This window comes from Arvicanthis niloticus, chromosome 29 (assembly GCF_011762505.2).
Source record: "Arvicanthis niloticus isolate mArvNil1 chromosome 29, mArvNil1.pat.X, whole genome shotgun sequence".
NCBI lineage: Eukaryota > Metazoa > Chordata > Mammalia > Rodentia > Muridae > Arvicanthis > Arvicanthis niloticus.
In genome coordinates, this window is record NC_133437.1 from 20750585 (window position 1) to 20772810 (window position 22226).

The 22226-nt window shown below is 37.3% G+C and overlaps 1 protein-coding gene across 4 annotated transcripts in view; it reads left to right on the forward strand.

Annotated features, from left to right (window-relative positions):
• The window catches only part of Cert1 (ceramide transporter 1), a 95975-nt gene that overhangs the window by 18215 nt on the left and 55534 nt on the right, over window positions 1-22226 (forward strand). For all 4 annotated transcript variants that reach the window (XM_076927213.1, XM_076927215.1, XM_076927214.1 and 1 more), the window contains exon 3: window positions 17206-17322. In XM_076927213.1, coding sequence (XP_076783328.1) covers window positions 17206-17322 — 117 coding nt within the window. The remainder of the gene's footprint in view (window positions 1-17205; window positions 17323-22226) is intronic.

Genomic DNA, 22226 nt, shown 5'->3' on the forward strand with positions numbered 1-22226 from the left:
TAAAAGCATAGGTAAGATTTTTCTAAATAGGACTGCCGTCATTCAGGAAATAAAAGTCAGTAATCAAAAATGCCACCTCAGGAAGTTAAAAGGTGACAGCAAATGAAACACTTAACCAAGTGAGGAGACAGTTACCCAGTGGGAGGTCTTTGCCAACTATATTATCTAGCTGAGTGTTCTGTGTAGCCTAATCTACAACAGAGGACTTGCAGAGGACGGCACTCCAGTCTTCAAAAGAGACAGAAAGACTTAAAGACCTAAAATCAGGGTTTTCAAGACAAACAAATAGCCAATAAATATTTTTTGCTCAACATCTTTATCAGAGAAATGTTAAACAAAACCATTTTGAGATTTTTGTTACATCCCAGAATGGCTATTACAAGAAAACAAATGAGAACACGTGCAGGTAAGAGTGCAGGGAAAGGAGATTTATTATTCAATGTTGCTAGGAATGAAAACTGATAGGGCCACTTTGTAAATCAGTGTTGAAACTTCTCAAAAAGCCAAAAATCAAATTACCATATTGGGTATGACCCTGCTATACCATTTTTGATTGGCTGTACACTCAAAGCATTCCATATCCTATATAGACACTTATGAGATGACACTTATCTATGTTTAGTGCTGTTCTAGTCATAATACCAGGAAGTGAAATCAACCTATGTGTCTATCAACAAAGAAATGGGTAATGAAAATGTGGTACATATGCAGAACGAAAGTATTCAACTGAAAAGGAAAATGAAACATGGTATTTGCAGGAACATGAATGGATCTGGAAAATACAACATGAGATTTACCCAGGCTTGGAAAGGTAAACATTACATGGTATCTCTCACATGCAGATCTTAGCTTCTGATCTTTATATATTCTATTTTCATAGGCATAAGTGTGTATAGGCAACAGAAATCTTTAGGGAACCCCAAACAGTGGAATTAGGGGAGGAAGGTTAATTTGACTCATGTATTATCTAAGTAGAAGGGAAATACTGGGAGCAATAGTATTTAAGTCAGTAACAGATGACAGGGTCATGGGGAAGGTGAACCAAAAGTAAACATGACAATGCCATGAAGAAACTGCTACTTTGTAAACTAACTTAAAAAGAAAGCAATAGGGCGCTGAGAGACAACACAGCACTGGATGCTATTCTAGAGGACCCGAGTTCAATTCCTAGCACACATGTGGTCCTGAGAAGAAGGTATATTCTTTTGTTTTAGGATGAAATGTTCTATAGATATCTGTTAAATCCATTTGGTCCATCATTTCTGTTAGTTTTACTGTTTCTCTGTTTAGTTTCTGTTTTCTAGGATCTATCCATTGATGAGAGTGTGGTGTTGGAAGTCTCCCACTATTATTGGGTGTGGTGCAATGTGTGGTTTGAGCTTTAGTAAAGTTTCTTTTATGAATATGGGTGCCCTTGCATTTGGAGCATAGATATTCAGAATTGAGAATTCTTTAGATTTTTCCTTTGATGACTATGAAGTGTCCTTCCTTATCATATATATATAACTTTTGGTTGAAAGTCGATTTTGTTCAATATTAGAATGACTATTTCAGCTTATTTCTTGGAACCATTTGCTTGGAAAATTTTTTTCCAGACTTTTTACTCTGTGGTAGTGTCCATCTTTGACACTGAGGTGCATTTTCTGTATGTAGCAAAATGCTGGGTCCTGTTTATGTATCCAGTCTGTTAGTCTATGTCGTTTTATTGGGGAATTGAGTCCATCGATGTTAAGAGATATTAAGGAATACTGATTGTTGCTTCCTGTTATTTTTGTTGTTAGAGGTAGAATTATGTATGTGTGGCTATCTTCTTTTAGGTTTGTTGAAAGAAGTTTACTTTCTTGGCTTTTTCTAGGGTGTAATTTCTCTCCTTGTGTTGTAGTTTTCCATCTGTTATCTTTTGTAGGGCTGGATTTGTGGAAAGATACTGTGTAAATTTGGTTTTGTCATTTAATATCTTGGTTTCTCCATCTATGGTAATTGAGAGTTTTGCTGGGTATAGTAGTCTGGGCTGGCATTTGTGTTCTCTTAGGGTCTGTATGACATCTGCCCAGGATCTTCTTACTTTCATAGTCTCTGGTGAGAAGTCTGGTGTAATTCTGATAGGTTTGCCTTTATGTTACTTGACCTTTTTCCCTTACTACTTTTAATATTCTTTCTTTGTTTTGTGCATTTTGTGTTTTGACTATTATGTGACGGGAGGAATTTCTTTTCTGATCCAGTCTATTTGAAGTTCTGTTTTGTTTTGTTTGGTTTGGTTTGGGTTTGTTTGTTTGGTTGGTTTGGGGGGGGGGTGTTTTGTTTTATTGGATATTTTATTTATTTACATTTAAGATGTTAACCCTTTTCCCCATTTCTCCCCCCAAGACCCCTTATCCCATCCCCCCTCCTGCTACTTCTATGAAGGTGTGCCCCCACCCATCCACCCTCTACCCTCTCCCTGCCCTCGAACTCCCCCATACTGGGGCATTCAGGCTTCACAGGACCAAGGACTTCCTCTCCCACCAATGTCTGACAAGGCCATCCTTCACTACATATACAGCTGGAGCCATGGGTCCCTCCAAGCATGTTCCCAGGCTGGCAGTTTAGACCCTGGGAGCTCTGGTTGGTTAGTATTGTTGCTCTTCCAATGGTGCCACAAGCCCCTTCAGCTCCTTTAGTCTCTCTACCTCCTCCATTGGTGACCCCATGATCAGTTCAATGGTTAGCTGTGAGCATCTGCCTCCGGCAGAGCATCTTAGGAGACAGGTATATCAGGCTCAGGTCAGCATGCACTTCCTGGCATCCACAACAGTGCCTGTGTTTGGATCTCCAGGTGGGGCAGTCTCCAGAGAGCCTCTCCTTCAGTCTTTGCTCTACACTTGGAGTTCTGTAGGCTTCTTATATGTTTATGGGTGTTTCTTTCCTTAGATTACGGAAGTTCTTTTCTATAATTTTGTTAAAGATATTTACTGGCCCTTTAAGTTGGGACTCTTCGCTCTCTTCTATACCTGTTATTCTTAGGTTTGGTTTTTTCATTGTGTCCTAGATTTCCTGGATGTTTTGGGTTAGGAGCTTTTTGCATTTTCTTTGACAGTTGTGTCAATGTTTTCTATGGTATCTTCTGCACCTGAGATTCTCTTTTCTATCTCTTGTATTCTGTTGGTGATGCTTGCGTCTATGTTTCCTGATCTCTTTCCTAGGTTTTCTATCTCCAGATTTCTTTATTGATTTGTGATTTCTTTATTGATGCTATTTTCATTTTTAGATCCTGGATAGTTTTGTTCAATTGCTTCACCTGTTTGGTTGTGTTTTCCTATAATTTTTTAAAGGGATTTTTGTGTTTCTTCTTTAAGGGATTCTACCTGTTTACCTGTGTTCTTCTGTATTTCTTTAAGGGAGTTATTTATGTCCTTCTTTTTTTTTTCTTTTTTTATTGGATGTTATATTTACATTTCAGGTTTTATCCCCTTACCCATTCCCCCCATTTATGTCCCTTTTTTTTTTTTTTTTTTTTTTCCGGTTTTTTGTTTTTCGAGACAGGGTTTCTCTGTGTAGCCCTGGCTGTCCTGGAACTCACTCTGTAGACCAGGCTGGCCTGGAACTCAGAAATCCGCCTACCTCTGTCTCCCAAGTGCTGGGATTAAAGGCGTACATCACCACCGCCCGGCCATTTAGGTCCTTTCTTAAAACCCTCTATTATCATCATGAGATGTGATTTTAAATCAGAGTCTTGGTTTCTGATGTGTTCAGGTATCCTAGGCTTGCTGTGGTGGGAGAACTGGGTTCTGATGATATTAAGTAGCCTTGGTTTCTGTTGCTTATGTTCTTGCCCTTTCCTCTCATCATCTGGTTATCTCTGGTGTTAGCTTATCTTGCTCTCTCTGACTGTGGCTTGTCCCTCCTGCAAGCCTGTATTTCAGTACTCTTGGGAGACCCATTCTTTCCAGGATGAATTTGGGTATGGAAAACTGTGACACAGGGTCAGCTCTGAGGTGCAGCTGGAAACTAGAAGGATACTGTCCCTGGCTGTTTCTTGGTTCCTGTGTCCTGATAGCTCTGGGCAGGTCCCTCTTGGACCAGGAATTTGAACAGAAGTGGTGGTCTGAGACTTATATTCTCTCTTCCCTGTTCCAGGCATCCTTCCTGTGCTGTCAGGTATTGCATCTGACCACTGCCTCTCTCTTAAATCTCACCTTTACCAGGCTTCCTGCCAAGATTGCATTCCTTGTCAAGATATTTTTTCAAGCATCTTATCAGGATTGTTCTTGGCTGCCTCAAGATTTCTACTCATGTTTTTCTTGCTATATGTAATGTTAATTTCTTTCTTCATTTATTGCTTCCATTTCATCCTTTTGCTCTTCATTCATGTATTGCTTTGTTGAAAGCCTTCTCTGGTCTCTGTCACAGGTTATGTCAATTTTTCCTTGTTTGTTTTGATATATTTGAACATAATTTTGTGCATTTTTTGCAGGAGTACATTATAATTTGTTACATGTATAAAATGTCTAGCAACCAAATCAAGGTAAATAACATTTCTGTTTCTTTAGTATTAATTTTTATGTTGCTTTTTTTTGCTAGTTGAAATGCATCATAGATGGTTTTGACTGCTTCCTTTATTATGCTGTTTTTCCCTCTCTGTGTTTTGGTGCCCTGTAACTTTTCCAGCATTCCCTTGCCATTTCTCATCTCTAGTGACTACTCCCATTCCCCCTTCTAAATCATCCATTTTTCATGAGAGAACATAATTACCTCTTTTTATTATAGACTTCTCAACATTGTTTACCTTTCTTACCCATGGTTTTTTACACTTGACATCTTATATTTATTTTGTGTTTATTTGGTTAAAACAAGCTCAGAACATTTAAGAATTTAGCCTCTTCATTCTCACTTTTATATCTTCAATTTCTTAAATAATGCTTGGTAAGTCATAGGTGTTTATAAATATGTGGTCAGTTGGTTGGCTACACTGATGCATTGAGTGAGTAACTTAAATTATGGAGGTTTGGTAGAAATTATTTCAGATACAACACAGATGTAATTAAAAATTTTCTAGTAGCCACATTATTAGAAAACAAATGAGATTGATTTTATTATATTTTACTTAGTACAATACATTTAAAATATAATTTTATTATATATTCATAAAATAATTGAGTTATTTCTTATTTGTACTGAATCTTAAAAATCTATTTTATTTTGTTTTTATCATGTTTTAATTCGAATTGTTGTTTTTTTATCCAACTGTATGGTAGCCACATGTGGTCAGTGACTACTGTATTGAACAGTCTAGGTTAAGATTTTAAAATATTGAAAATAAGAAATCAGACTGGCAGTGTTAATACTCAGCCTTTATCTGAGAATAACAATTGAAAGCAGGGTTTTGTTTCTTCAGAGGTCCTTAGAATTAAGATAGAAAATCAAACTGCCAATGGCACTCATTAATGAAGTAATATGATATGAATTGTGCCTCCCTATGGATTTTCCTGAAAGACATATATGTAAAAAAAAAAAAAGCAAAAGGAAAGTATTGTTGAGAGACATAGTGTGTGAGGAAACTAGTTCTCAGAATGAGCTTGTCAGGCAGTTTCTTCCTAGGTTGTACTCTTTCAAGCTGTTAACAATTTTTATAGCAAACTTTTGTTATCTTAGCATCTTGATTTATAGGGTAGTCTGACAAGGTATTTCTGGCAAAGTATGGTTGTATCTTGTTTGTACCATTGTTTTTTTATGCTAAGTTGAAAATAAGTATCAATGTGAGTCATGTCTTTATTTCAGGGTTATAAAAAAGTGTAGGAGGAAAAGTTGTTACAATGAATGGATGACAGAGGGCAATGAGTAGAAATCCTCAGTAGGAAAAGGAATAATTCATGCCTTTAGGCCGTGTAGATGAGGTAAGAAGGAGCAGTGGTAAATGACTTAGCAAGGTTTAATGAAGATGACAATGTAGTGGGCATTGAGTGGACCTGGGCAGAATATTAGGATGGTGGAACCAGAATCTATAGAACCTTGCAAGTGATTGTATGAACTCTGACTTCTGTGCTCAGTGACAGGAGTTGTTGAAGGCTTAAGAGGAGGCCCAGTCAGATCCTTGTAACAGGATAACTTTGAAAAGGAAACCAGATAGCCTTAGAATGCTATTAAGGTAGAACTGACAAGAAGTTGGTTGATGAACTCTTACGAGCTGTGAGCGGAATGAATGAAATGATTCACCTCTACTAAGCAACTTATAGAACTGTGAAAACCTGCAGAGTTTGGAAAGGTTAATTTCCAATAATTCATAGAATGATGGATGTTCAGGTGTGTTATGGTTTGTCTTAAATATTAAGGAGAAGATAATGGTAACATCAAAGTTGAGAAGTAGAAGAGTAGCTTGACTTGTATGTGCATATAAATGTGCATGTGTCCTCTGTTGGCATCCCTAGATGGATCTTGTAATCTGTGCAGTCTTGACTGCTGCTTCAGACCTCTTACTTTATTTTTAATTTTGGGGCATTAACTTTAATTATAATTTGTTATTAAATACTTGATGAGCGAGCTTTGTCTCTTTATCACTGTAATGTGAGGCAAGATTAAGCATCTAAATTTCAGGAAATCTTTTGTAAAAGGAAGAAAGTAGGGAGCTGAGTAACAGTGACTGTATAACCCAACTCTGATTCCTCCTGCCTTAGCCGTCTTGGTCCTGAAATGAGAAACAACTACTGATGTGACTACCCCTTCATACATCATTTTTTGTTTGTTAGTTTTATAGTATGAAATTATTTCACATAGAAAAGTTGTAAGGATAACCTTAATTGACCACTAGGTTAGCATTACAGCAAGTATTATCTGTCATTCTCTCCTGCACACACAAACACTATTCATACTGTCTTTCTGGTTAATTGAGAATCTGTTGCCTGTTTCTCACCTCCTTTAGTGTGCAGTATATAATTTCTAAGAATGAAATATCTTAGATTATATTCTTTGTATTATAACTATTACAGTGAAAATATATACTTTTTTCTAATTCATACATTCTATTCCAATTTAATAGGACTAAAAATGTAGCTTAGTGATAGAATACTTGCCTAGTATACATAAGTTGCAGAGAGTTTTCAGCCTGTCTGGCATTACACATACAAAAAATTCTGATTTTATCAGTAGCTTCCACGCTGTTCTGTAAGGTAAGGTACATTTCCCCTTCAGTGTGAAAATCTAGTCTAGAATGGATATTGTAGTTAGCTTCTCTGTCTTTTTTTTTTTTTTTTGAGCTAAAGAAATTACTAGTTTCTATTGTCTGGAATAATACAGTTTTGAAAAAATATAAATCAGGCCCTTTTTAAAAAACATTAAAATTTTAAAGTACGTGTTACTTTTTAATTTTTTTTCTGTGATATTTCTGTGCATGCAAATGTCCTTGTCATGTCCACTGTCTCTTTTTACATTCTCTTGGCTCCTTCCCTTCCCTTCCACTTCGTGAATCCTAGTAGTTCATCTTTACTTTAGGTCATCTTTTCCATTAATTTCCATCTGTGAGAAAAAAATGAGGCATTTTTCTTTATGTCTGTAAGCTAATTGTTTAAAATATTATTTTCATGTGATATTTACTGATGTTTCTTACTATTAGATTTGTGTTATACATTTTGATAATATAAAGTGGTACCATGTCCTCAGGACATCACATCAGAGACATAGATTTTGTCTACCTACCAATTGTGACTTGACTCTTCTCATCCAGTCAGAGAGACAAAGGGTTGTCCAAATCTGCTGTATGGCCACTCTCTCTTTGAGAGCAGAATGTAAATAGAATGATTGTTTTTCAGCTCTGCAAATCAAATCCTTCTGCATTTATCAACCGGGATTCTTTTTTTTTTTTTTTTAATTTTTCTATGACCTGTTTAAAAATATAATTGAATCACCTATCCCGGCTATATTGTGTGTGGTACAGCCCATTGCTGTATATATTTTATTATATTGAATCCTTTTAGTAATTCAGCAAAAGGAGCATTATCATCATTTTTATTATCCTCCTGGATAAAGAATTGGAAGTTTATACAGTCTAAGGTTAACATGCCTGGTCTTAATAGGCTAGAGCTTAGCATGTAAGGCGAAAGTTCAGTACATGGATATTAATCAGCTATTCCAAGAAGGCCTCAGTTAAAGATTGGTAATTGGTAAAGGAACACTAGCTTGCCACATGTGTAGTTCATGCTAACAATTCCAACAATTGGGAGGCTGAGGCAGGATTGCCAGTAGTTCAAGGCCATCCTGGCTTAAAGTGTGAGCACATGCCTCAAAGGGAAAGCTAAAAAGTCAAGAAGAAAACCATCTGACAGTAAGTTCCAAAGAGAAGTATAGATATATCAAAACAAAACAAAATGGATATTTGGCAAGTTCAAGAAAAAAATATATTCACTTTTCAGGTAATACTCAACCATTTGACACTGTGATACATTGCTGTCTGCAGATTTTATCATCAAGAACCACAAAATTGTATCACCTCCCCAGCCCCAGCCCCCGCCCCCGCCGCATCACACACTGAAAATCTTGGTGTTTTAAGTAAGCTTACAGTTTTGTGTTAGGTTGTGTTCATGGTTCTCCTTGGCCACAGGCGTGGGTTGCCCTGTTCTGTGAAAGTGCCTTTGGAGCCAGTTGGGGAGAACTGGTAGAGCTGTTCTTTTCCATATACATAGAGGGGTTTTAATATGTTAGAAACAAGATTCAAGCATTTAGAAGAAAAGTTAGGAAAATAATTGCATTGTGTTTGGTGCTACTAGACATTAAAATTGGGTCATCTAACTCCTTATTTTGATTCATAAGATCTTTTTTTTTCTATATAGAATTATTACAAGGGACATATTTACCATACAATTGAAATATGTTTCTCACTATAAATCTTTTAATTGGCAGTAGGGTATGTTCACTGATACATGCTAAAATCCCTTAGATGCATGGTTGGTTAGACTTAATCTCTCTGTATACGGGCCACTGATACCAACTAGTTTCTATATTTGAAGAACATTGTTTTCATTCCCTGGACTGTGGGGACTTTCCCAAGATAATGATACCTGTACTAGGTCTGAGCATAGCCTGTTGAGCTTCTTAACACCTCTGCCTTCGTTGGTGTTACCCTGCACAGTGACAATAATTTTGTATTCTGTGAGAGGGCATGGCTTAGCCACAATGTAACTAAACGTAGTCATTTTTGTGTTGAATAAGTACTTGGCATCATTCATTTTTAATAAGTTTCATGTTGCCTTACTGTCTTCTACCTCCTTAAACTGTAGATTCTACTCTCGAATATATTTTCTTTTATCAAGTATATTTCCATTTCTCTTTTACTTGATCAGTGCATAAGGTAAATAGTATTAAAAGCTAGTACCTTTTTCTTGCTGCAAGAATAAGCTGTTTTTTAAGACATTCTGCATGAGTAGAATAGCTCCCACATATAATCTAGAAAGGCCAGACACTTAATTTCCTCTCTCTACCCACCATCTCTCTATGGTTACCTCTCCAAGTAGCATATAGGCATAAGAATTAGCCATTTAGACTGCTTGTTATGTTGTGTGTCCCCCCTCCCCCCCCACATTGATTCCTCCTTGTCTCCTCTTTAGACTTTTGATTCTGGAACATTATTATAAATAGAAGCAGAGAAGGAAGGCTGGGGAGATAACGCTGTCAGGAAAATGTCTGCTGTACATGCATCAAGATCTGAGTTTGGATTCTAGTATCCACATAAAAACCATGTTGAAGTATTCCTATAACCCCAGTGTTAAGTGAGCAGAGCGTGGTGGCAGGAAAATTCCTTGGAGCTCATTAGCCAGTTAGCCTAACCAAATTGATGAATTCCAGGTTCAGTCAGAGACTTTGCCTTAAAAAAAAAAAAAAATCAAAGATAGCAATGAAGGGAGACAGCTGACATCCACTTCTGTTCCCACACACCAGTGCAGGACACACACGCACACCACACATAGAAGCAGCCGACACGGACATCTTCAGATTGGGCTGCCATGTCAGCCTCTAGTTTCTAGTGTCAGCAGTGGCTGCTTTGTGAAGCCCAACAGCGAAGTAGCCCTGCCATACAAATGCCATAGGTAGTGCAGTCTCAACAAGGACTTTTTTTTCATTTTACATAATTTGTTCTGATTCTTTTCTGTGTATATGCAGTGCAAGCTTCCAGATAGTTTCTTCATAAATTCCTCACGTGAACACGAAGATCAGTTCCTGCTGTCTGTAATTTAGGGCACTGATTGATTCATGTTATTTGCATCTAATTGGGGTTTAACTGCCTTTGTGTTGGGCGTAGCAATTTAATTCTTGGTGTTTGTGGAAAAGAGGAAGATGCTAGACTTAGATAATTACAAGTCTTTCATGAGTATTTGCCAAGTATTTGAAAATTGGGCAGAACTTAGGTCAGTTCTCTGGCAAAAACAAAACAAAACAAAACAAAACCCAGCTGTCAATCTTCTTGACAAACTGATCCTGTGACTTACCTTGTACAAAGGAGGCTGCTGACAAGTGAGATGGGAACCCTGAAAATGAGCCAGAGAAGAGGAATCTCAAATGTTGAGTCTAAACCTACTCAGGGGAAGTATGTGTGCAGGCCAGATACGAGGAAGCCTAATGGAGATCCAAGTGGTCTGTTAAACATGCAACACAGGTACCAACTGGAATCAGTTGGCATTGCCAGTGAGACAAAAGCAGTCTTTTTGAGAGTAATGGGACAGAATTCAGAATTTAAGGTCTAAAATTTACAGTGCTCAGGATCAGCTCAAAACGTAAGAATAAGCCTAGAAATTGCTATTGTTTCAAGGGCAAGGAAAGACCTGAGCAAATGCTAGACTCTATTAGAACCTTCTATTAGAATTATTTGACAAGTATTATGTTCAATAAGACTTTAAAAAATGTTCATAAGAAATGAAAGATTCATAAGAAATGAAGTTTCACCATATAATTCAGTGGTTAATACTTCCACGTGACCTTCTCCTCACTAGACAAATCCCTTTGCAAGCCTCTTGTCATCTGTTCTGGTCTAACCCTGATGGGCTTTCTACATGACTTCTGCTGCTGATGTTTGTACGAAGTCCCTTTGCTTCTTTCACTTGTTGCACTTGATTCAAAGATTCTAACTACCCTTAATCTCTCTTACTTTACTTCATTAGTTGGGAAAATATTTTTTGAGCATGAGTCTAGTAGACCTTCTGAGAGGCAAGAAAGGGATCCCTCCATCTTCCTCTCACCCTTCCCTTCCTTTCAGACTTCCTTTTCATCCTTTAAAAAAAAAAAATATATATATATATATATTTTTGCGTACTAGGGCTTTACCTACTCAAGACAAGCGTTCTACAACTGAGCTAGAGTCCAGCTCTTGTTTATTTTGTGAAAGGCTCTTAATTAGGTACCGTGCTGGTTTTGAACTCACTGTGTATCCTGTGTCACAGGAAGGCCTCAAACCTGCCTCCACCTCCCCAGTGGCTGGGATTACCTAGCACTAATCCTGGCAAACCTTGTCTATCTTTACCTTTCTGCTGCCTTCAGAACGGTGCCACACTGTGCTATTTAAAACTATCTGATTTTAAGATTGGTGTAATGGCTTGGTGGGTAAAGTTTCACCAAGTGTGGAACTGGTGTTTGGATCTGGAGAACCCACATAAAAGCCAAGCAATCTTGTTAGCTATGTGCAATCCCCTCACTCCAATGATGGAGACAGAAGATGTCTGGGTGGAGCTCTGGGTTCAGCAAGAGACCTCTGATGTGTTATAACATTAAAGGCCATGCTCTTTCCTTAGTTCCCTTATAGATAAATTAATGTATTTTTATTTGTGTATTTACATAATGTGTGGGCACCCCGTGAAGGTGCAGCTGTGTAGGACCAGAAGGTAGTTTGTCGCCATGCTTGCAATAGGCACAGGTTGCAGAGTCCTTGGAGTGACTTTAATGGCTGTGTCACTTGCCCATTCTCAGCGCCATTCGTGGTTTTACACTCAGGGCTTTCTGCTAGCCTCAATATCTTTGTTTTTCCCACATTTTGTATCAGCCGCCTTGGTCATTCTGTCTTTTCCTTGATTTTTAATTTTCAGCTTTCAGGTCTTACAGTTACTGCATTCCATGATTTTCTTCTGTAATATCTTGTGTTTATATATCTTGTTCTTATAAAGTTATTCTTGATAATTATGTAGGTTCTCTCTATATATATTTTTTCTTTTTTGGAAATTTCTTATCTTCAAAAGCACCATTGATGTGTTTAGTTTTCCTCCCTTTTCTACTTCTAAGTAATGTCATGCATTACTTAAGCAAACACACTTTGTGAACTTTCCTATTCTGTGACATCTGCCTTCTGTGAGCAGCCCAGAGTGTCCTTGCTTTTCACTCAGTGTAGTCCAGATGCTGTCATGTGATTCAGGAGACAAGACACACGAGACTACTGCTGATGTAGTGAACTACTGTAATAAACCTTTTTAAAATAAGTAGATGAAATATTCTAAACTAACATTAAGAAAAGGACTGGGGAAATGGTTCAGTGGCTCAAGGGTTTGCTATGCAACATGAGGGCTTGAGTTCAGACCTCTGCCATCCTGCAGAAATGCAGACAAGGCAGCACACAGCTGTATTTCCATCTCTGAGAGATGGAAACTGGATAACCCAGAGGCTGGCTGGCCAGCAACTCTAACCAGTTAGTGAACTCTAGATTCAGTAAGAAACTACCCAAAATAAGGTGGAACTGGGTGGCAGCAAATTCCTTTAATCTCAGCACTTGAGAGACAGAGGCAGATGGATCTGTGAGTTTAAGGACAGCCTGATCTACAAAATGAGTTCTAGGACAGACAGGGTTACACAGAGAAACCGAGTTTCAAAAAAACCAAAAGAAAAACAAACAAACAAACAAACAATAAGAACTAGGGCAAAGTTAAGTGATAGCACACTTGAATTCCAAGGCTGGGTTCTGGGCTCAGCTTCAGCACTGGAAAAAAATAAGTGGAGAGCAATAGAAAAAGATATCCATGTCAAACTCTGGCCTCTGCACATACACACATAGACACTCATGCTGACATACATGTGCATGTGCACACACAAAAAAGTATAGTATAGTAAATAATAAACTAGTAGCATAGTTGTTTATGAAGTATTGTTTTATCATTGTTACTGCCAGCACCGTAGATTTGTTAATTTCAGCTAATGTCACTATACACATAGCTTCATCATCACCAGGCAATAGGAATTTTTCAACTCTATTAAAATTTAAGGGGCCACCATAATATATACAGTCTAGTATTGACCAAAACATACTTTTTTGGTCAATAAAAAAAGTATTGACTAAAATAAATACTTTTTGGTATTTATTTTGGTCAATAAATACTTTTTTTATTGATGGTTTGAATGAAATGGCCCCTGTAGGCTTATAGGAGATGGCACTATTGGGAGGTGTGGCCTCGTTGAAGTAGGTATGCCTTTGTTGGAGGAAGTGAAGGGCTTGCTTTTGGTCTTCTCAGAAGCTCAAGCCAGGCCCAGTGTCTCTCATTCTCCTTGCTGCCTGCCAGTTCAGATGTAGACTCTTGGCTGCTCCTTCAGCACCATGTCTACTTGTGTGCTGCCCTGTTTGCAGCCATGATGGTAATAAACCTCAACCTCTGAAACCATAAGTAGCTCCAACTAAATGTTTTCTTTTAAAAGAATTACTGTAGCCGGGCGGTGGTGGCGCACGCCTTTAATCCCAGCACTTGGGAGGCAGAGGCAGGCAGATTTCTGAGATCGAGGCCAGCCTGGTCTACAGAGTGAGTTCCAGGACAGCCAGGGCTACACAGAGAAACCCTGTCTCGAAAAACAAAAAAAAAAAAAACCAAAACAAAACAAAACAAAAATTACTGTAAGCCAGACAGTGGTGATGCATACCTTTAATCTCAGCACTCTGAAGATAGAGGCATGCAGTTCTCTGTGAGTTCAAGACCAGCCTGGACTACAGAGTGAGTTTTTCAGGATAGCCAAGGCTACATAGAGAAACTGTCTCGAAAAAAAACAAAAAAAGAATTGCTGTGGTCATGGTGTCTCTACATGGCAATAGAATATTAAGATATTAACATGTAAATATAGATAGATAGATAGATAGATAGATAGATAGATAGATAGATAGATAGATAGATGATAGATAGATAGATATTTGCAAATATGTCTACTATGCCCTTGCGTTTTAGCCTATTTTACTTGTTGCTACTCCAACTGTTTTTTTCTTGTACTATATTAAGTTAACTTTTTATTACAAGTTGCCTTATTTAAAAAAAAAAAACAAAAACAAAAACAAAAAAAAAACAAAAAAAAACCTTTTCCCTTGGCTGGCACGATGACTTAGTATATAAAGGTGTTGCCATCAAACCTGATGACCTGAATTTGATTCCTAGGACATACATGGTAGAAGGAGAGAAGTGATTTCTGCAAGTTGCTCACTGACCACACATGCTTCATGGTACATACATACCAACATAAGTCCAGAAGAAAGAGATTTGAAGATATTTTAAAATTAAATCTTCTTTTCCCTCCATTAGGAAGGAAAAATGTCTCACCAGTTCTTGCAGTTCTTTACCTTTTTGGCCTTTGTCCTTTCCTTCACATTTTTCCTAGTAATATTTGCTAGTGCCAAGACTAGGATATGGCCTGAGAAGGACTGCCAGAGTCTCAGACTTAGAGACTTCTAAGGCAGTATCAGAACAATTAATGATCAAGATAGATAATTTGATTCAGTTTTTGAAAGTAAAATTAACACATAATGAGCAAAAACGCAATAGTCTCAGTGAAGGTCTGAGCCTGAGGTACAGCCCTTAATCCCAGCACTGAGGAGGCTGAGGCAAACAGCACATGTTTGAAACCCTACCTCAAAAAAAGTTTAAATGAAATGAAGCAGTGTGTGATCCATGGTGTGAACAGGGTCATGTACACAGTAGAGCTTGATTGAAGCTTTATCAGCATTTTTGTTTGTTATTTTCTGTTACCAAATCCATCATTTCTTTTATTCCATGGATTCATTTGCTCTCACTTTGTAAATTTTGTTGGGATTTAAAGGCCCTGTATTTGCAAGCATATATGTATCAAAAATTGGTGTCTTATATGTGTCCCCTATTTCTTAGATTGATGTTAGAAATGGCTCCCTTTTGTCCATGGAAAATTTCCTGGAGAAAGTGAATTCTGAATTGTATGTGGTTATTTTATTTTTCTTAAACTTTATTGAGGATGGTAAATCCAATACAAAATGTAAAACATTTTCAGGAATGGTGATACAAATACAATGGAAGTGATCGTGGAATCCAAGTTGAGAGACCTGTGCTAGTTCCAGTGGTGGAGTAGTCAGACCATTGAAGTTCCTTACTTGGTTCTTCATTGTAACACTGTTTGGTCCCTCTGAGAAGCCTTCTCAGGAGCCAGGTCCTGTTAGGCTGTATAAGATAACGGGAGCTGATTTTCTTACTTTAACATCTTTCACTCTCTCAATATTCATATTTACTAATATAGGTTTGTGTTGTTGTCCTTTCCCCCTTTTTCTTTTGATCTTATCATATTCCTATGGTGTCCAAGGCACAGTGATCCAGGGAATATTTAACTTGTTTGTCTTTTTGCCACTCAGAACCATGGTTTACTGTTTTAAATGAAAATTGTTTCATAGATTAAGGAGTATTGTGGAATTATATTATATTGTTTTACTACATAAATAGATAAAGAGATCACAGGATGATGTTTAAAAAGAGGGGCAAAATAAGCAGTAGCCCTGGAAATACAATATGGGAAGTTTTGAGAGAATTCCCTGTAAGGGGAGATTATCAGAGGAGAGGAAATTGACTCCCCTATCATCTGATAGAAAAAGTAGTAGATCTGGTATAAGTATATCTTGTCATGTTTCAATTCACTTCATGGAGTGGGACAGCATATGAAATCTTTATGTATTTGGGGTATGTACGTTATGCCATGCATTCACGTGAAGATCAGGGGTATCTTTCTGGAGTCTCTTCACATGGGTTCTAGGGATCAAACTCAGGTAGCCGGCCTTGTGCAAGTACTCTACCCATTGAGCCTTCTCACTAGCCCTCACTTTGTGTGTGTGTGTTTTTTTTTTTGGGGGGGGGGGGTTGGTTTTATTTTATTTGTAAAATTTATTTATTTACTTTACACCCTGACCACAGTTACTCCTCCCTTACCCTCCAATCCACCCCTCCTCCTTTCTCTTCCAAAAAAGGGAGGCCTCCCACAGATATCAACCAGCCTTGGCATGTCAAGTTGCAGTTGTACTAGGTGCATCTTTTTCTCCTATTGAGGCTAGACAAGGCAGCCTAGTAGGGGTAAAGGGTCCTAAAAGCAACAGAGTCAGAGACAGCTCCTGCCCCTGCTATTAGTGCCACATGAAGATCTCGCTACACAACTGGTTTACATGTGCAGAGCGCCTAGGTCAGTCCTCTGCAGGCCCCCTGGTTATTTTTGGGCCCAAGTTAGTTGATTCTTAAGTTTTCTTGTTGTGCCCCTGACCCCTTTGGCTCCTACAGTTCTTCCTCCCCATCCTCTGCAGGATTCCTCAAGCTCTGCCTAATGTTTGGCTGTGAGTCTCTGCATCTGTTCCCACAGTTGACACTTCATTTCTCTTATCATAGTGCCTTCTGTTACCTCTCTCGTCCCCTTTCCACACACATGATCCCTTTCCCCTTCAACTACTAAACTGCTTCAACTCCCATGACTTTCCTGTGTTTGCTCCACCGAGTTTATTGGGGTTGTTTGCATGAGTGTGGGTGAGGGGCATAAGCAACACCAAGAAAGTGTCTCCTGTCCCCTAGCAACCAATGACTCCCTGTAGCTCCTCCTCTGGACATAATGTTTCCTGAGCTCCTGGACTTCACTTTTGAGCAATAAAGTAAGAGGAAAAGATAGCAAATGTTTTCTCTAAAACTTATTTTAACCTTTTAAAAATTATTGTTTTGGTGATGTTCCCACTACTTAAGCTAACTCAAATCATTTGATGAACAGTGTTCTGTGTTTTTTAAATAGATATTTATAAATTATGTGTCAAATCATTTGTGTGAGTAGTGACTGAAACTTGGATTTTGTATATAACTGACAAGTGTCAGAGACATCTTGAAATGCATTATTTCAGTAGAAAAATTAAAAAGTAAGAGGAGTCTCCCAGCATAGAGTATGCTCACATCTTTTTGGTGAAGGGAATGACACTTCTACAAATATAATTAACTTGGTTTTTCACTTTCTACTTTATTTCCACAGCCTCATGATTTTGATGAATGTCGGTTTGATATTAGTGTAAATGATAGTGTTTGGTATCTTCGAGCTCAGGACCCAGATCACAGACAGCAGTGGATAGATGCCATTGAACAGCACAAGGTAAGGTCACGGATGTTCACCTGCTTGTGGAAGTCTATGTAGTATTCTGGGGGATAACTCTTTCACAGTAATCTTGACGTATTAATCCCATAGATGGAAGGAGAAAGGCCAGATTACTTAAAGCAAGCAGTTACTTAAAGCAAGCTTTTTTTATTCTTGTACCCAGGCTGCCTCTACCTAAGGTGGGGCTCAAGAGGTCAACATTGGATGTAAGGAAGACAAAGCTTTTATAGCTTCAATAGGGGGTTTCTAAATAGAAGGTTTGGCAGGCAAAAAGGCAGGGTTACAGGAGCTAAGCATCATAACAAGTTAATCATAATCCCCTAAAACAAAGACATGGCTGCAAGGTGGGCAAACAAGGTAGTCATAACAAAGGTGCTTATAGCAAGGTGGTCCTAGAACCTTTGGAAACAAAGGTAGGCTTGCAAAATTGTTATAAACAACTTTTTGAAATAAAGAATGATTAGATTGCTGTTCCTGGAACAGGCAGTATAGAACAGTTTTTAGTTAATGTTACAAGTGGGGCAAGGTTACAAGTTAGGCATGGCTTCATCCTTGACTAGTTCATCTTTACTATAAGGTGGCCTTTTGATTCTTCAATGTCAAGAATTATGAAGTATGTTATTGAAAAATGGAACTTTGTTTAGTGGTGTACTAAAGTTTAAAACAATCAGATATTTTAGAACTGTTGTTTTTTTGTTTTGTTTTTTGTCTAACAACCACAATTGCACAAAGGTATTTTTTACAATAAATATTTTTATTGTTAATTGAAATAAAACATAATCTGCTTCATAAACTAAACCTTGATTTGATTTTGTTCATTTGTTTGGTTTTTTGGTAGTCTGGCAGTGTAGCCCTGTCTACCCTGGGACTCTCTGTGTAGACTAAGCTGCCCTTAAACTCAGAGACCTGCCTGCCTCTGTCTCCCAGGTGGTGTAATTAAAGGTATGCATCATTGTGCCCACCTGATTTTTATTGTTGTTGTCTAGGATCTGCTTTATTGATAATATTTTTAAATTAGCTTGTTAAAATAAATTTAAGAATAACATTCAATTGTAAGATCTTAATGCTTAAAAATATCAGTGTTCATTTTTTATAGTCATTATAATCATTTGAGCAGATAACAACCATTTGAAAATCATTTGATTTTTTTTTATAATTATAAATCTTATAGAAAGCACCCAGAAACTGATATTAATGTTTAGGCCATGTTCTTATATCTTAAAGGTAATTTTTGTCTTTGTTTTCACTGGTAAGTAGTCTAAGGAACCATACCAACAGTCTTCCTTACTCCTATTTCAGTGGTGTGGCAAAGCCTAGGTAAAGGTCTGTAGTCATTATACCAACCGTAAGTGACTTAAGAGAATTTGTCTATTTGCATACTTGTCTGTACTTGTTCACAAGTGTCAACACATTTAGAGTTGAAATACCTGTTTTATTTTTAACAGCCACAAAACACATAGGCGGCACAAACCAAGAAAAACCAGTTTTATCTAATATGCCATGAGAACATTCTTCTTGGTACCAGTGATTTGTTAGCTCTCCTTTTCCTTTCTTGATTTATTTTGAGTTTAGAAAATTATAATAAATATCTTTTTAGTATTATGTTGGTTTAAAATGTCTTAGTTATTTTGGCCATAACTTCATAAGAGAAAATATACATGGAAAATTATGGTTATTTTTATTATTTAAAAACAAGATGAGCCAGTATTTTAGAATCTCACTTGCTTTGAAGCCAAACAGGTTGACTTGCACTCAGAGCAGCCTCTGCCACATGTAACCTTGGGCATTTGTGACTAACCTTCCAGACTTCCCTCAACTGTCAGTTGGTTGTGCTTCTGGTTAAAGCTGTAATAAGGAATAGATAAGATCTCATTTATCTTTATATAAAACATACATCATAAAGTATGTATCACGTGTGCGTGTGTGCGCATGTGTGTGTATTCATCTCCAAAGTGACAAATGTCCATGTTTATAGTACAGTTGAAAAAGCAAGGGCTCTGGGTCATTAGATTCAGTAAATTATAGCATATTGTCTCTGGAAGAAGAGCCAAACATTCAGTGAGGTTAGCTAAATGTATACATCTGGAAGGTTGACTATATTCTTGTTTTATTCATTCAGGGACAGCTGTATTTCAATTAAAAATACAGCTACTTTTTTCTCATTTTTTTATTGGTCATTTTATTTATTTACATTTCAAGTGTTATTCCCCCTTCCCAGTTTCCCCTTCACAAGCTCCCTATCCTCTCCTCCCTCCCACTGCTTCTATGAGGGTGCTTCCCCTCCTGCCCATGCACTCCTGCCCCAGCGGCCTAGCGTTCCTCTATCCTGGGTCATCAAGCCTCCACTGGACCAAGGGGCTCCCCTTCCAGTGATGCCAGATAAGGCAGTCCTCTGCAACATAACCAGCTGGAGCCATGGGTACCCCCTGTGTACTCTTTGGTTGGTGCTTTAGTCCCTGGGAGCTTTGGGGGGGGAGGAATCTGGTTGGTTGATATAACAAGTAATTTTTGTTATTGTTCATGCTTAATGTACAAAGACAAAGTATGAGATGGATGTCAGCTAAGCAGCATATTAGTTGATATGTGAATTAATTGTGAATTCTAAAACTAAATTACTTTGATTTCTTTAACTAAATGTAGGAGAAATTTCCAGTGTTAACTATCTGTAACCTGCAAATTATCTTCTTTCTTTCCTTAATAAATCAGATAGAATAATGTATTTCCTGGGTCAATCATTAAGGACTGTTGACTATTTAACTTGGAAATTTTACTAAAGTAAGCATGAAATTAACTTAATTTTTAGAATTAATGTAAAATTATTAAGGTGATGATGACAATAAGACCTGCCAATTTCTAGAGGTCACTAAATATCAGTTAGTGTATTTGTGCTTTATGGTGCTCATTCATATTCTTTCTCTTTCTCTCTCTCTCTCTCTCTCTCTCTCTCTCTCTCTCTCTCTCTCTCTCCACTAACACCCTGAAAAGTAAAGAAAATATCATTTTACAAGGAGCTGTTATATTTGTAGTAAAACTATTTTGTGTATTACGCTATCTTCTAGTTCATTCTGATTTTGTTTTGTGGGAGATTAGTATTATCTTTTGTTTTGTTTTCTTAATTCCAAACAGTGTTTCTTTCCCTGGCTGTCCTAGAACTCACTCTGTAGACTAGGCTGGCCCTGAACTCTAGAGACCTGCCTGCCCTTACCTCCCAAGTACTGGGATTAAAGGTGGGTACCACCACCACCCAACTAGTTCATTCTGTTTTAGTGTTTGATTTTATATTAATTCTCTTTTGTTTCAATTACCACTGGTAAACTGATTGCTGGAACACAGTTCTCTTAAGATCAATTCTTAAAAATTAGTGTATCATCTGAATTCTCCTATCCTATGCATATAAGCTAACTGAATTCCTCTTCTTGTTCTTGGGTTGCCATAAAAGGCAGTGTGTTGTACGGTAGTGTTTAATACTACTAGAATCAGATCCATACATTTGAGTCATGCCACTACCACGTACTAGATGCACAAGCTTGGTAAGTTTTCTATAAAGTGAAATATGATAACATGCTATATGTTAACTACCTCTTTCTCGGCCTCCAAATAAAAACAAACAGGTGAGCAATGTAACCTACTTGGGATAAACAACAACAACAAAAAAATGTAGAGCATAAATGATGTGGACTCTGATCATTTCAGCTAATTCAGTTCACAGTTACTTTCTCTGACTATTACCTGCCCTTTGGATGCTGGACAGGCCACTTGGAGAATTAAATATATCTTTCTGTTCTGATGTCACTAGAAGGTTATTCTTTGTTTTTGTTTGTTTGTTTATTTGTTTAGGTTGGGTTGGATTGGGTTAGTTTGTGATGGGATGGATTGGTTCTTGTGGTGGGTTGGTTTTATTAGAAATTTCAGACAGGTTTTGTTAATATTTGACATCTGGAAGGACTGAAGGTTTCTGTTCCTTCCCAGGATGCTTTTATACTCATTATGCAATAAGCTCTAATATATTTTGTGCATATATACTATATATTTCTTCAGTCTATTTTTGAATCTCATAGGTGCATGTATGAGAAACAGGTATTCTGTATTATAAGGCTTCATCCGTATTAGAAAGGTAATGATGATAACTAATTATTTTGAGGATGAATGTGTGCCAGATATGGCAATAACTGAATTATATACTAACCTCATTTTACTCACATATTTATATAAGAATAGCATTGTTACCCTAGGTAATTGAAGCACAGAAAGAGTAAGTAGACTGTCCAAGGTTAGACAGTGGTTAGTAAAGGAGCCAGTTTTTTCAACCCAAGAGTGTGGACTTTTAGCCAGTAAGTTCTTCTGCCATCCTACAAGTATGTATTTACATGAAATATTTTATTGACTTAAATCATGGACTTCTTTAATCAGGCTATTCTCATATTTTAATATATTCATATTTATGGATTTTTTTTTAGACTACGAGGTCCTTAAAGGCTCAGATATATTAATTTGTAAGAATTGTCATAAATTGGGCACATAAAATTTACAATTTTTTGAAGTCTAACTCTCCCTTTAACCTTTAATGCCCAGTGTTAGAATGATTACTGATTATCAGTACAATAGGGTCCTGTACTCAGTGTCTAGCTATGTTTTCCCTTCCTTAGTATATTCATCCCAGAATAACTTGCTCACTGTGAGCAAAGACTTAAAGAGATGACTTCTATTTATTTCTTGTTATAGTGGATATTACATATTTTAGTTTGATGTTAAATAATAACTGCTATTAAAGGAAAGTACTCAGTTCTAAAGTCATTTTTAAATCAGAGATTTGTTTTCAAAATATATAGAAAAGGAAGGCCATGTATATCTGAAACCAGTAATTTTATTTAGAAACAATATTTTGACTTCAGTATTTTTGA